Source organism: Saccoglossus kowalevskii, chromosome 9 (assembly GCF_978046115.1).
Source record: "Saccoglossus kowalevskii chromosome 9, keSacKowa6.1, whole genome shotgun sequence".
Classification (NCBI taxonomy): Eukaryota; Metazoa; Hemichordata; class Enteropneusta; family Harrimaniidae; genus Saccoglossus; species Saccoglossus kowalevskii.
In genome coordinates, this window is record NC_140649.1 from 32,319,622 (window position 1) to 32,334,079 (window position 14,458).

The 14,458-nt window shown below is 30.6% G+C and overlaps 1 protein-coding gene across 1 annotated transcript in view; it reads left to right on the forward strand.

Moving 5' to 3' along the window:
• The window catches only part of LOC100367446 (rapamycin-insensitive companion of mTOR-like), a 39,748-nt gene that overhangs the window by 7,029 nt on the left and 18,261 nt on the right, over positions 1-14,458 (forward strand). Inside the window, exons 7-10 of the mRNA XM_002741609.3 lie at positions 666-835; positions 12,353-12,420; positions 12,964-13,031; positions 14,132-14,214. Coding sequence (XP_002741655.1) covers positions 666-835; positions 12,353-12,420; positions 12,964-13,031; positions 14,132-14,214 — 389 coding nt within the window. The remainder of the gene's footprint in view (positions 1-665; positions 836-12,352; positions 12,421-12,963; positions 13,032-14,131; positions 14,215-14,458) is intronic.

Here is a 14,458-nt window from a genome sequence, read left to right on the forward strand (position 1 = left end):
GGAATAAAAATAAACAGTTAATATTGAATAGTTTAAAAAATGATGAGTTTGTTGACCCTTTAAATGCTGTAAATGATTTCCGTCTACATTTTTATGCAACATTTTACAAATTTTTACGTATTTTTCTATAATTTCCTGTTTAATTTTGAACCAAATTGACATAATTTTTCACTGGCTATGAGTAATTTTTTTGTGAATGTGTGAACAATGATTGATTTTGGGCTTCAAAGGGTTATAGTGCCAAGAGATATGAATCACAATTACCATGGTAATATGTTCTGGCATAGTATTTTTAGATCAAAATTCCAAAAACTTGTGTGTCTGCTCCTCAACATATTTTGATTGGTTAAAATGTCTTTAATTTGCCGTGGTACAAATTAGATAAATCGTAATATGTGATAAAATGCTGTTACGACACATAAATATGTGCAGTGTGTTCCTTACGTATACTGTAAACCGTGTAATTTTGGAAAAATTGTATAAAACTCCCTGACAATTTGTGTCATGTGACCCCACAAACATTTTTACAGCTATAAAATTTGGCGATTTTGACTGCGATTTTGAAAGTAGTTTACAGTAATGTAAATGAATGAAGTGTAAAATAAAATAGTTATATACGAACTGACTGATTGCCAATGATGTTGTGTTATGCTTTCTTCTTGCAGCTTTAAAAAATATAGAAATTATTTCAGAGTGTGGTGGAATTAATACAATACTACACAACATATTAGACAGTCAGTTATCTCGGGTGAATGAATCGTTGGTATTTACAATATTATATTTATTAAATCAACCACAAACAAGAAAATATATCAAATCAGATGTCGACTTAGAGGTGAGTATTGATCAGTTTTCATTAGCTCCGCTGTCGACTTTGTCGAGCGGAGCTTATCATATGAGTGATTGTCCGTCGTCGTCGTCGTCGTCGTCCGTGTCAATGTTTTACTTTTTCGACTTCTTCTTGAAAACTACAAGCCTGAATGCTTTGATACTTGGTGTATATGTACCTTGGGTAGACCTCTCTCAGATTTGTTCATTTCATGATGATATCTTCAATTCTCTAATTTTGGTGAATATTTTTGTCATTTTTAGTAAAAAGTGACATTTTCGACTTCTTGTTGAAAACCGCAAGTGCAATTGCTTTGATATTACATATATAGGTACTACATTTGGACCTCTCTCAGATTTGTTCATTTTGTAATGATATCTTTAATTCTCTAATTTTGGTGAATATTTTTGTCATTTTTGGTAAAAAGTGATATTTTCGACTTCTTGTTGAAAACCGCAAGTCCAATTGCTTTGATATTTACATATATAGGTACTACATGTCGACCTCTCTCAGATTTGTTCATTTTGTAATGATATCTTCAATTCTCTAATTTTGGTGAATATTTTTGTCATTTTTAGTAAAAAGTGACATTTTCGACTTCTTGTTGAAAACCGCAAGTGCAATTGCTTTGATATTACATATATAGGTACTACATTTGGACCTCTCTCAGATTTGTTCATTTTGTAATGATATCTTTAATTCTCTAATTTTGGTGAATATTTTTGTCATTTTTGGTAAAAAGTGATATTTGCGACTTCTTGTTGAAAACCGCAAGTCCAATTGCTTTGATATTTACATATATAGGTACTACATGTCGACCTCTCTCAGATTTGTTCATTTTGTAATGATATCTTCAATTCTCTAATTTTGGTGAATATTTTTGTAATTTTTGGTAAAAAGTGATATTTTCGACCTCTTGTTGAAAACCGCAAGTCCAATTGCTTTGATATTACATATATAGGTACTACATGTGGACCTCTCTCAGATTTGTTAATTTTGTAATGATATCTTTAATTCTCTAATTTTGGTGAATATTTTTGTAATTTTTGGTAAAAAGTGATATTTTCGACTTCTTGTTGAAAACCGCAAGTCCAATTGCTTTGATATTACATATATAGGTACTACATGTGGACCTCTCTCAGATTTGTTCATTTTGTAATGATATCTTTAATTCTCTAATTTCGGTGAATATTTTTGTAATTTTTGGTAAAAAGTGATATTTTCGACTTCTTGTTGAAAACCGCAAGTCCAATTGCTTTGATATTACATATATAGGTACTACATGTGGACCTCTCTCAGATTTGTTCATTTCATGATGATATCTTTAATTCTCTAATTTTGATGAATATTTTTGTAATTTTTGGTAAAAAGTGATATTTTCGACTTCTTGTTAAAAACCGCAAGTCCAATTGCTTTGATATATTATACATATAGGTACTACATGTGGACCTCTCTCAAATTTGTTCATTTTCTAATGATATCTTCTGTTCTTTAATTGCCATGTGCATTGCTAACAGCGGAGCTATCTCAGCCGACAGGCTGCTTGTTATAAATTAGTATAAATTAGTAAGCATTGGGAGGGATTGATGGGCCCGTACTTGTCTGACTTAGCATCCAGGATACTCAGCTCACAAAATCATGTTTTTTAGTCGAGCAGCCAACTCGTAAAATTACTCAAAAGTCAATTGATTTGCATAACATTTTACAATAACGAAACAGAAATGATCACAAAAAAATATGCGCATTACAATATTAAGTTCGCACCATCAGAATTTCTGATGTAAAATTATTAAGTCTGAGGGGAAATGCTCAAAGTCCAGAGATTCATCATGATCTTCGTTGATTGTTTTTTGATTGTATGCAAACTCTCGATGCAAAGCAATTTCCGCCATGATGTTTTTCTGCACGATTTGACCTGCAACATTGCCCTCTGACCTGCAACATTGCCCTCTGACCTGACAGGTCAAGTATGTTATTGACTAATCAGAATGCTGTGTTGTACTGATGCAAATTACTTGAATTACTTAAATTAATTAAATTCAGGAGAAACATCAGTGACACTCAATGTCTGGAACTGTCGCCTGACACAAAACAAAATTTAAAAAAATAAAATAAATAAAAATGGCAAATATTGGTGACAGTTGTTAAAAATACACAAAATGATAATAGTTATGTAACATCTAACTAAGTCGGTGAAAATCAGATTTTATACAAGTGAAAGTTTTGTTTTACAAATGCCATAAAATCAAATTCAAGTTCCTAAAATTCCAAGTAGTGAAAAATTAAGAGTTTTACAGTATTATTTGATTTTACAACTGAATGTTTCAAATTTTTAGCTCCGCTGTCGACTTTGTCGAGCGGAGCTTATCATATGAGTGATTGTCCGTCGTCGTCGTCCGTCGTCGTCCATGTCAATGTTTTACTTTTTCGACTTCTTCTTGAAAACTACAAGCCTGAATGCTTTGATACTTGGTGTATATGTACCTTGGGTAGACCTCTCTTAGGTTTGTTCATTTCATGTTGATATCTTCAATTCTCTAATTTTGGTGAATATTTTTGTAATTTTTGGTAAAAAGTGATATTTTCGACTTCTTGTTAAAAACTGCAAGTCCGATTGCTTTGATATTACATATATAGGTACTACATGTGGACCTCTCTCAGATTTGTTCATTTTGTGATGATATCTTCAATTCTCTAATTTTGGTGAATATTTTTGTAATTTTTGGTAAAAAGTGATATTTTCGACTTCTTGTTAAAAACTGCAAGTCCGATTGCTTTGATATTACATATATAGGTACTACATGTGGACCTCTCTCAGATTTGTTCATTTTGTAATGATATCTTTAATTCTCTAATTTTGGTGAATATTTTTGTCATTTTTGGTAAAAAGTGATATTTTCGACTTCTTGTTAAAAACCGCAAGTCCGATTGCTTTGATATTACATATATAAGGTACTACATGTGGACCTCTCTCAGATTTGTTCATTTTGTGATGATATCTTCAATTCTCTAATTTTGGTGAATATTTTTGTAATTTTTGGTAAAATGTGATATTTTCGACTTCTTGTTAAAAATCAATAGTTCAATTGCTTTGATATTACATATATAGATACTACATGTAGACCTTTCTCAGATTTGTTCATTTTGTGATGATATCTTCAGTTCTCTAATTTTGGTGAATATTTTTTGTAAAAAGTGATATTTTCGACTTCTTGTTAAAAACCGCAAGTGTAATTGCTTTGATATTACATATATAGGTACTACATGTGGACCTCTCTCAGATTTGTTCATTTTGTAATGATATCTTCAATTCTCTAATTTTGGTGAATAATTTTGTCATTTTTGGTAAAAAGTGATATTTTCGACTTCTTGTTAAAAACCGCAAGTCCGATTGCTTTGATATTACATATATAGGTACTACATGTGGACCTCTCTCAGATTTGTTCATTTTGTGATGATATCTTCAATTCTCTAATTTTGGTGAATATTTTTGTAATTTTTGGTAAAAAGTGATATTTTCGACTTCTTGTTAAAAACCGCAAGTCCGATTGCTTTGATATTACATATATAGGTACTACATGTGGACCTCTCTCAGATTTGTTCATTTTGTAATGATATCTTTAATTCTCTAATTTTGGTGAATATTTTTGTCATTTTTGGTAAAAAGTGATATTTTCGACTTCTTGTTAAAAACCGCAAGTCCGATTGCTTTGATATTACATATATAGGTACTACATGTGGACCTCTCTCAGATTTGTTCATTTTGTGATGATATCTTCAATTCTCTAATTTTGGTGAATATTTTTGTAATTTTTGGTAAAAAGTGATATTTTCGACTTCTTGTTAAAAACCGCAAGTCCGATTGCTTTGATATTACATATATAGGTACTACATGTGGACCTCTCTCAGATTTGTTCATTTTGTGATGATATCTTCAATTCTCTAATTTTGGTGAATATTTTTGTAATTTTTGGTAAAATGTGATATTTTCGACTTCTTGTTAAAAATCAATAGTTCAATTGCTTTGATATTACATATATAGATACTACATGTAGACCTTTCTCAGATTTGTTCATTTTGTGATGATATCTTCAGTTCTCTAATTTTGGTGAATATTTTTTGTAAAAAGTGATATTTTCGACTTCTTGTTAAAAACCGCAAGTCCGATTGCTTTGATATTACATATATAGGTACTACATGTGGACCTCTCTCAGATTTGTTCATTTTGTGATGATATCTTCAATTCTCTAATTTTGGTGAATATTTTTGTAATTTTTGGTAAAAAGTGATATTTTCGACTTCTTGTTAAAAACCGCAAGTCCGATTGCTTTGATATTACATATATAGGTACTACATGTGGACCTCTCTCAGATTTGTTCATTTTGTAATGATATCTTTAATTCTCTAATTTTGGTGAATATTTTTGTCATTTTTGGTAAAAAGTGATATTTTCGACTTCTTGTTAAAAACCGCAAGTCCGATTGCTTTGATATTACATATATAGGTACTACATGTGGACCTCTCTCAGATTTGTTCATTTTGTGATGATATCTTCAATTCTCTAATTTTGGTGAATATTTTTGTAATTTTTGGTAAAAAGTGATATTTTCGACTTCTTGTTAAAAACCGCAAGTCCGATTGCTTTGATATTACATATATAGGTACTACATGTGGACCTCTCTCAGATTTGTTCATTTTGTGATGATATCTTCAATTCTCTAATTTTGGTGAATATTTTTGTAATTTTTGGTAAAATGTGATATTTTCGACTTCTTGTTAAAAATCAATAGTTCAATTGCTTTGATATTACATATATAGATACTACATGTAGACCTTTCTCAGATTTGTTCATTTTGTGATGATATCTTCAGTTCTCTAATTTTGGTGAATATTTTTTGTAAAAAGTGATATTTTCGACTTCTTGTTAAAAACCGCAAGTCCGATTGCTTTGATATTACATATATAGGTACTACATGTGGACCTCTCTCAGATTTGTTCATTTTGTAATGATATCTTTAATTCTCTAATTTTGGTGAATATTTTTGTCATTTTTGGTAAAAAGTGATATTTTCGACTTCTTGTTAAAAACCGCAAGTCCGATTGCTTTGATATTACATATATAGGTACTACATGTGGACCTCTCTCAGATTTGTTCATTTTGTGATGATATCTTCAATTCTCTAATTTTGGTGAATATTTTTGTAATTTTTGGTAAAAAGTGATATTTTCGACTTCTTGTTAAAAACCGCAAGTCCGATTGCTTTGATATTACATATATAGGTACTACATGTGGACCTCTCTCAGATTTGTTCATTTTGTAATGATATCTTTAATTCTCTAATTTTGGTGAATATTTTTATCATTTTTGGTAAAAAGTGATATTTTCGACTTCTTGTTAAAAACCGCAAGTGTAATTGCTTTGATATTACATATATAGGTACTACATGTGGACCTCTCTCAGATTTGTTCATTTTGTAATGACATCTTCAATTCTCTAATTTTGGTGAATAATTTTGTCATTTTTGGTAAAAAGTGATATTTTCGACTTCTTGTTAAAAACCGCAAGTCCGATTGTTTTGATATTACATATATAGGTACTACATGTGGACCTCTCTCAGATTTGTTCATTTTGTGATGATATCTTCAATTCTCTAATTTTGGTGAATATTTTTGTAATTTTTGGTAAAAAGTGATATTTTCGACTTCTTGTTAAAAACTGCAAGTCCGATTGCTTTGATATTACATATATAGGTACTACATGTGGACCTCTCTCAGATTTGTTCATTTTGTAATGATATCTTTAATTCTCTAATTTTGGTGAATATTTTTGTCATTTTTGGTAAAAAGTGATATTTTCGACTTCTTGTTAAAAACCGCAAGTCCGATTGCTTTGATATTACATATATAAGGTACTACATGTGGACCTCTCTCAGATTTGTTCATTTTGTGATGATATCTTCAATTCTCTAATTTTGGTGAATATTTTTGTAATTTTTGGTAAAATGTGATATTTTCGACTTCTTGTTAAAAATCAATAGTTCAATTGCTTTGATATTACATATATAGATACTACATGTAGACCTTTCTCAGATTTGTTCATTTTGTGATGATATCTTCAGTTCTCTAATTTTGGTGAATATTTTTTGTAAAAAGTGATATTTTCGACTTCTTGTTAAAAACCGCAAGTGTAATTGCTTTGATATTACATATATAGGTACTACATGTGGACCTCTCTCAGATTTGTTCATTTTGTAATGATATCTTCAATTCTCTAATTTTGGTGAATAATTTTGTCATTTTTGGTAAAAAGTGATATTTTCGACTTCTTGTTAAAAACCGCAAGTCCGATTGCTTTGATATTACATATATAGGTACTACATGTGGACCTCTCTCAGATTTGTTCATTTTGTGATGATATCTTCAATTCTCTAATTTTGGTGAATATTTTTGTAATTTTTGGTAAAAAGTGATATTTTCGACTTCTTGTTAAAAACCGCAAGTCCGATTGCTTTGATATTACATATATAGGTACTACATGTGGACCTCTCTCAGATTTGTTCATTTTGTAATGATATCTTTAATTCTCTAATTTTGGTGAATATTTTTGTCATTTTTGGTAAAAAGTGATATTTTCGACTTCTTGTTAAAAACCGCAAGTCCGATTGCTTTGATATTACATATATAGGTACTACATGTGGACCTCTCTCAGATTTGTTCATTTTGTGATGATATCTTCAATTCTCTAATTTTGGTGAATATTTTTGTAATTTTTGGTAAAAAGTGATATTTTCGACTTCTTGTTAAAAACCGCAAGTCCGATTGCTTTGATATTACATATATAGGTACTACATGTGGACCTCTCTCAGATTTGTTCATTTTGTGATGATATCTTCAATTCTCTAATTTTGGTGAATATTTTTGTAATTTTTGGTAAAATGTGATATTTTCGACTTCTTGTTAAAAATCAATAGTTCAATTGCTTTGATATTACATATATAGATACTACATGTAGACCTTTCTCAGATTTGTTCATTTTGTGATGATATCTTCAGTTCTCTAATTTTGGTGAATATTTTTTGTAAAAAGTGATATTTTCGACTTCTTGTTAAAAACCGCAAGTCCGATTGCTTTGATATTACATATATAGGTACTACATGTGGACCTCTCTCAGATTTGTTCATTTTGTAATGATATCTTTAATTCTCTAATTTTGGTGAATATTTTTGTCATTTTTGGTAAAAAGTGATATTTTCGACTTCTTGTTAAAAACCGCAAGTCCGATTGCTTTGATATTACATATATAGGTACTACATGTGGACCTCTCTCAGATTTGTTCATTTTGTGATGATATCTTCAATTCTCTAATTTTGGTGAATATTTTTGTAATTTTTGGTAAAAAGTGATATTTTCGACTTCTTGTTAAAAACCGCAAGTCCGATTGCTTTGATATTACATATATAGGTACTACATGTGGACCTCTCTCAGATTTGTTCATTTTGTAATGATATCTTTAATTCTCTAATTTTGGTGAATATTTTTGTCATTTTTGGTAAAAAGTGATATTTTCGACTTCTTGTTAAAAACCGCAAGTCCGATTGCTTTGATATTACATATATAGGTACTACATGTGGACCTCTCTCAGATTTGTTCATTTTGTGATGATATCTTCAATTCTCTAATTTTGGTGAATATTTTTGTAATTTTTGGTAAAAAGTGATATTTTCGACTTCTTGTTAAAAACCGCAAGTCCGATTGCTTTGATATTACATATATAGGTACTACATGTGGACCTCTCTCAGATTTGTTCATTTTGTGATGATATCTTCAATTCTCTAATTTTGGTGAATATTTTTGTAATTTTTGGTAAAAAGTGATATTTTCGACTTCTTGTTAAAAACCGCAAGTCCGATTGCTTTGATATTACATATATAGGTACTACATGTGGACCTCTCTCAGATTTGTTCATTTTGTAATGATATCTTCAATTCTCTAATTTTGGTGAATATTTTTGTAATTTTTGGTAAAATGTAATATTTTCGACTTCTTGTTAAAAATCAATAGTTCAATTGCTTTGATATTACATATATAGATACTACATGTAGACCTTTCTCAGATTTGTTCATTTTGTGATGATATCTTCAGTTCTCTAATTTTGGTGAATATTTTTGGTAAAAAGTGATATTTTCGACTTCTTGTTAAAAACTGTAAGTCTGATTGCTTTGATACTATTCATATTGTTCATTTTCTAATGATGTCTTCAGTTCTTTAATTGAAATGTGCATTGCTAACAGCGGAGCTATCTCAGCCGATAGGCTGCTTGTTAATTAGTCCAAAGAAATTCCTGTTATTTTATATTTGCCATGTTATCATGCAATTTGTTGAACTGACAGTCAGTGTTGTCCATTCATATGGAAAATTGTGTTTTTATCAACCTGTCACTAGAGGTCTTATCAGAAATACCTAAATATAGATTTGTAGGATTGACCTTTGACCCTTGTGAATATAATCGGTCACGGTGACTTTTATATATACATGTATATAGTACGATGTGCCAATTTATTATATCTCAATGATATGACCCAGGGTCATCTGTACTAAAGAGAATGTCCGTTTTTAGCTCCGCTGTCGACTTTGTCGAGCGGAGCTTATCATATGAGTGATTGTCCGTCGTCGTCGTCCGTGTCAATGTTTTACTTGTTCGACTTCTTCTTGAAAACTACAAGCCTGAATGCTTTGATACTTGGTGTATATGTACCTTGGGTAGACCTCTCCTAGGTTTGTTCATTTCATGTTGATATCTTCAATTCTCTAATTTTGGTGAATATTTTTATCATTTTTGGTAAAAAGTGATATTTTCGACTTCTTGTTAAAAACCGCAAGTGCAATTGCTTTGATACTACATATATAGGTACTACATGTGGACCTCTCTCAGATTTGTTCATTTCGTGATGATATCTTCAATTCTCTAATTTTGGTGAATATTTTTGTCATTTTTGGTAAAAAGTGATATTTTCGACTTCTTGTTAAAAACCGCAAGTCCGATTGCTTTGATATTACATATATAGGTACTACACGTGGACCTTTCTCAGATTTGTTCATTTTGTGATGATATCTTCAATTCTCTAATTTTGGTGAATATTTTTGTAATTTTTGGTAAAAAGTGATATTTTCGACTTCTTGTTAAAAATCAATAGTTCAATTGCTTTGATATTACATATATAGATACTACATGTAGACCTTTCTCAGATTTGTTCATTTTGTGATGATATCTTCAGTTCTCTAATTTTGGTGAATATTTTTGCCATTTTTGGTAAAAAGTGATATTTTCGACTTCTTGTTGAAAACTGTAAGTCCGATTGCTTTGGTATTACATATATAGGTACTACATGTGGAACTCTCTCAGATTTGTTCATTTTGTGATGATGTCTTCAATTCTCTAATTAATTTATTTTGGTGAATATTTTTGTAATTTTTGGTAAAAAGTGATATTTTCGACTTCTTGTTAAAAACTGTAAGTCCGATTGCTTTGATACTATTCATATTGTTCATTTTCTAATGATGTCTTCAGTTCTTTAATTGAAATGTGCATTGCTAACAGCGGAGCTATCTCAGCCGATAGGCTGCTTTTGTTAATTAGTCCAAAGAAATTCCTGTTATTTTATATTTGCCATGTTATCATGCAATTTGTTGAACTGACAGTCAGTGTTGTCCATTCATATGGAAAATTGTGTTTTTATCAACCTGACACTAGAGGTCTTATCAGAAATACCTAAATATAGATTTGTAGGACTGACCTTTGACCCTTGTGAATATAATCGGTCACGGTGACTTTTATATATACATGTATATAGTACGATGTGCCAATTTATTATATCTCAATGATATGACCCAGGGTCATCTGTACTAAAGAGAATGTCTGTTTTTAGCTCCGCTGTCGACTTTGTCGAGCGGAGCTTATCATATGAGTGATTGTCCGTCGTCGTCGTCCGTGTCAATGTTTTACTTGTTCGACTTCTTCTTGAAAACTACAAGCCTAAATGCTTTGATACTTGGTGTATATGTACCTTGGGTAGACCTCTCCTAGGTTTGTTCATTTCATGTTGATATCTTCAATTCTCTAATTTTGGTGAATATTTTTATCATTTTTGGTAAAAAGTGATATTTTCGACTTCTTGTTAAAAACCGCAAGTGCAATTGCTTTGATACTACATATATAGGTACTACATGTGGACCTCTCTCAGATTTGTTCATTTCGTGATGATATCTTCAATTCTCTAATTTTGGTGAATATTTTTGTAATTTTTGGTAAAAAGTGATATTTTCGACTTCTTGTTAAAAATCAATAGTTCAATTGCTTTGATATTACATATATAGATACTACATGTAGACCTTTCTCAGATTTGTTCATTTTGTGATGATATCTTCAGTTCTCTAATTTTGGTGAATATTTTTGCCATTTTTGGTAAAAAGTGATATTTTCGACTTCTTGTTGAAAACTGTAAGTCCGATTGCTTTGATATTACATATATAGGTACTACATGTGGAACTCTCTCAGATTTGTTCATTTTGTGATGATATCTTCAATTCTCTAATTAATTTATTTTGGTGAATATTTTTGTAATTTTTGGTAAAAAGTGATATTTTCGACTTCTTGTTAAAAACTGTAAGTCCGATTGCTTTGATACTATTCATATTGTTCATTTTCAATGATGTCTTCAGTTCTTTAATTGAAATGTGCATTGCTAACAGCGGAGCTATCTCAGCTGAGAAGCTGCTTGTTTCATTATGTGATGTAGCTTCTGTTCAATATTAAAATTAGCTGCAGATTGCTTGATAAATAGGTTTAGAGACCTTTATTTGTAACGGGCAAGGTTTTATGATACCTGTGTACAGGTAAAGGTTGAGTCAAATGTTTTATTACTGAATACAAGTGTAGAAATAATACAAATGACTGAATACTTGATAATTTGTTGTATACTAGGTGGCTAAATTTCACAGAATGTCACGTGACTTCCTGTTGCACTAATCCTTTTACTGCTGTGGAATTTTGACATTTTTTATATTACACAAATGTTGTGAAATTGTAGCCTCTAACAAAATTAAATTGATTAATATTAATATTGTTTGTCTTGATGAAGAATATATTGGTTTTGCCTGCTACTGTCTATATTGTAAATTGACAATGAGGTAAAAAATGTTTCCATGATGTAAATAAATGTTAGGCATATCGGTGGTTGTTAGAATTGTTCAGGCCTGATTGATGTACTATAAATCACTGTAATTTTGATATAGACAAACTATTACAAGTAGTGTACTTTGTAACAGTGAAAATATGTTACTGTAAACTGTTTAATTTTCGCTTAAGGAAATTTCTCAATTTAATGGGTGGCATTCATGAGAATAACATTTTGTAAAAATCTCTGACTCATTGAATTTGTTTCACAAAATTAAAGCAGTATACAGTATTATTGTTTAGTTGCTATAGAGATTCTTGCAAATATCTTTTTATTTTTATTTTTTCAGAAAATTTTAGCTCCTTACACAGATATTCACTATCATCATACTTTCCAAATTCCGGATGCCCATATAAGGTAAGATTGGTTTCTGTTTATATCGTGGCTGCCTGTTGTAAAAATATTTCATTACATTTTTTTGACATTTATAATGTGGTTTTATGCCTTAAACCAAGATATATGGTGTATGAATTATAGTGTTGAACAGAATTTTTTGTATGCCAAATATATCATTGTTTTCTTTAGTAAAAAAATCTCTTTTTACACAGATTAAATCTCTTTTTTTAAAAAAATCTCTTTTTTTGGGGGTAACCCATCATAAGTAGTTATAAGATGTGTATTTGCCACAAATTATTGGTAAAGATGTTATACTTTTAAAAAAGATTCTTATGAAAATTGTTCCAAAAATATGTATTTTTGCATATTTTCAGACAGCTTTTCTCAAAAAATATTCTGTACTGCCAAAATTCTGTAAAAGTTATGTCCAAATCAATTTGATAAATTTAAGGCCAATATTTATTTATTGAGTAATTTTCTTGCCAACTAGCATAATAATTTTTGTATGACATTGATGCTGTATTTAAGAAAAAATCACACATTTTCATTTGTTTCCTTGGATAGTGATGATAGACATGCACGCTGTTTAGCAAGTCGTATGGCGATAGTAACGATGTTTAGATCATGGCCAGGTATGTATATAATTTGACGCAGTAACTTACTGAAAAGGTTTAAAGGCTGCGGCCATAGCGCAGCATGTGTTGGAATTTCATGATATCAAACATTGTATTTCACATGCACTGTGTTTATCACTATGAGTCCTATATCGAACAGAACACAGAGTGACGACCACTGCCCTTTAAAAGGTCACTTATCACATGCACTGTGTTTATCACTATGAGTCCTATATCGAACAGAACACAGAGTGACGACCACTGCCCTTTAAAAGGTCACTTATCTCATGATTAGGGGTATCTTCAAAATAAGTTATATTTTAATAATAATCCACCATAAAATCAGTGCAATTGTTGGTATATGTGCATTTCTATTGGAAATATGCTTTTAATAGAGCATACATGTATATATTAATTGTTTTCTAATGCAGTGACTGAGTCACCAGATTGACTGAAATGTGAGCAGTGAATGAATAAATGTGTTTCTAATTAATTTGCCTTCTAGTGGGAACAATTTAATTTACCTCGTTTCACCACCCTCTAGTTGCAATCAAATAAACAGTTTAGTTATGCCTCCCTTTGAAAGTAATAAAATAAATGTGTTTGTAGTTGTATACTGTAATCTAGTAAATAACTTATATACTGCCCTCTAGCAGTAGTCTAGTAAACTAATTTCTAGTTGTATACTGCCCTCTAGCAGTAGTCTAGTAAACTAATTTCTAGTTGTATACTGCCCTCTACTAGTAGTATAGTAAACTAATTTCTAGTTGTATACTGCCCTCTAGCAATAGTCTAGTAAACTAATTTATAGTTGTATACTGCCCTCTAGCAATAGTCTAGTAAACTAATTTCTACTTGTATACTGCCCTCTAGCAGTAGTCTTGTAAACTAATTTCTAGTTGTATACTGCCCTCTACTAGTAGTATAGTAAACTAATTTCTAATTGTATACTGCCCTCTAGCACTAGTCTAGTCAATTAATTTCTAGTTGTATACTGCCCTCTAGCAGTAGTCTAGAAAACCAATTTCTTGTTAGATACTGCCTTCTAGCAGTAAGGTTATAAGTGTCTTCTCTGAAACTGCTGTTGGTGTTGCATAATCTTACAATTTATATTACAGGAATGATACGTCTTTGTAGACCTGATGCCAGTGGTTTGTGTTCATTTCTTGGTGTTTTATCAGTTCCTAATGAGGATTTGAGGGTAAGAATTACTTGACTGTGCTGCATATTATTTGTAGTATATTACTCATCTATGTGTGAAATTGAAAAGCAACTATAATAAATTACCCATACATGATTATGCATTGTTTGCCCATATGCACTTTGATTTACTGGGTAATTTATATACCGGTACCATAGTTTATTAAATCAGTTGTGTGTCCAAGTATCATATAAATAGTTTTTAGTTCAATATATTACAGTTTTCATGTCATGTTAGATGTTTA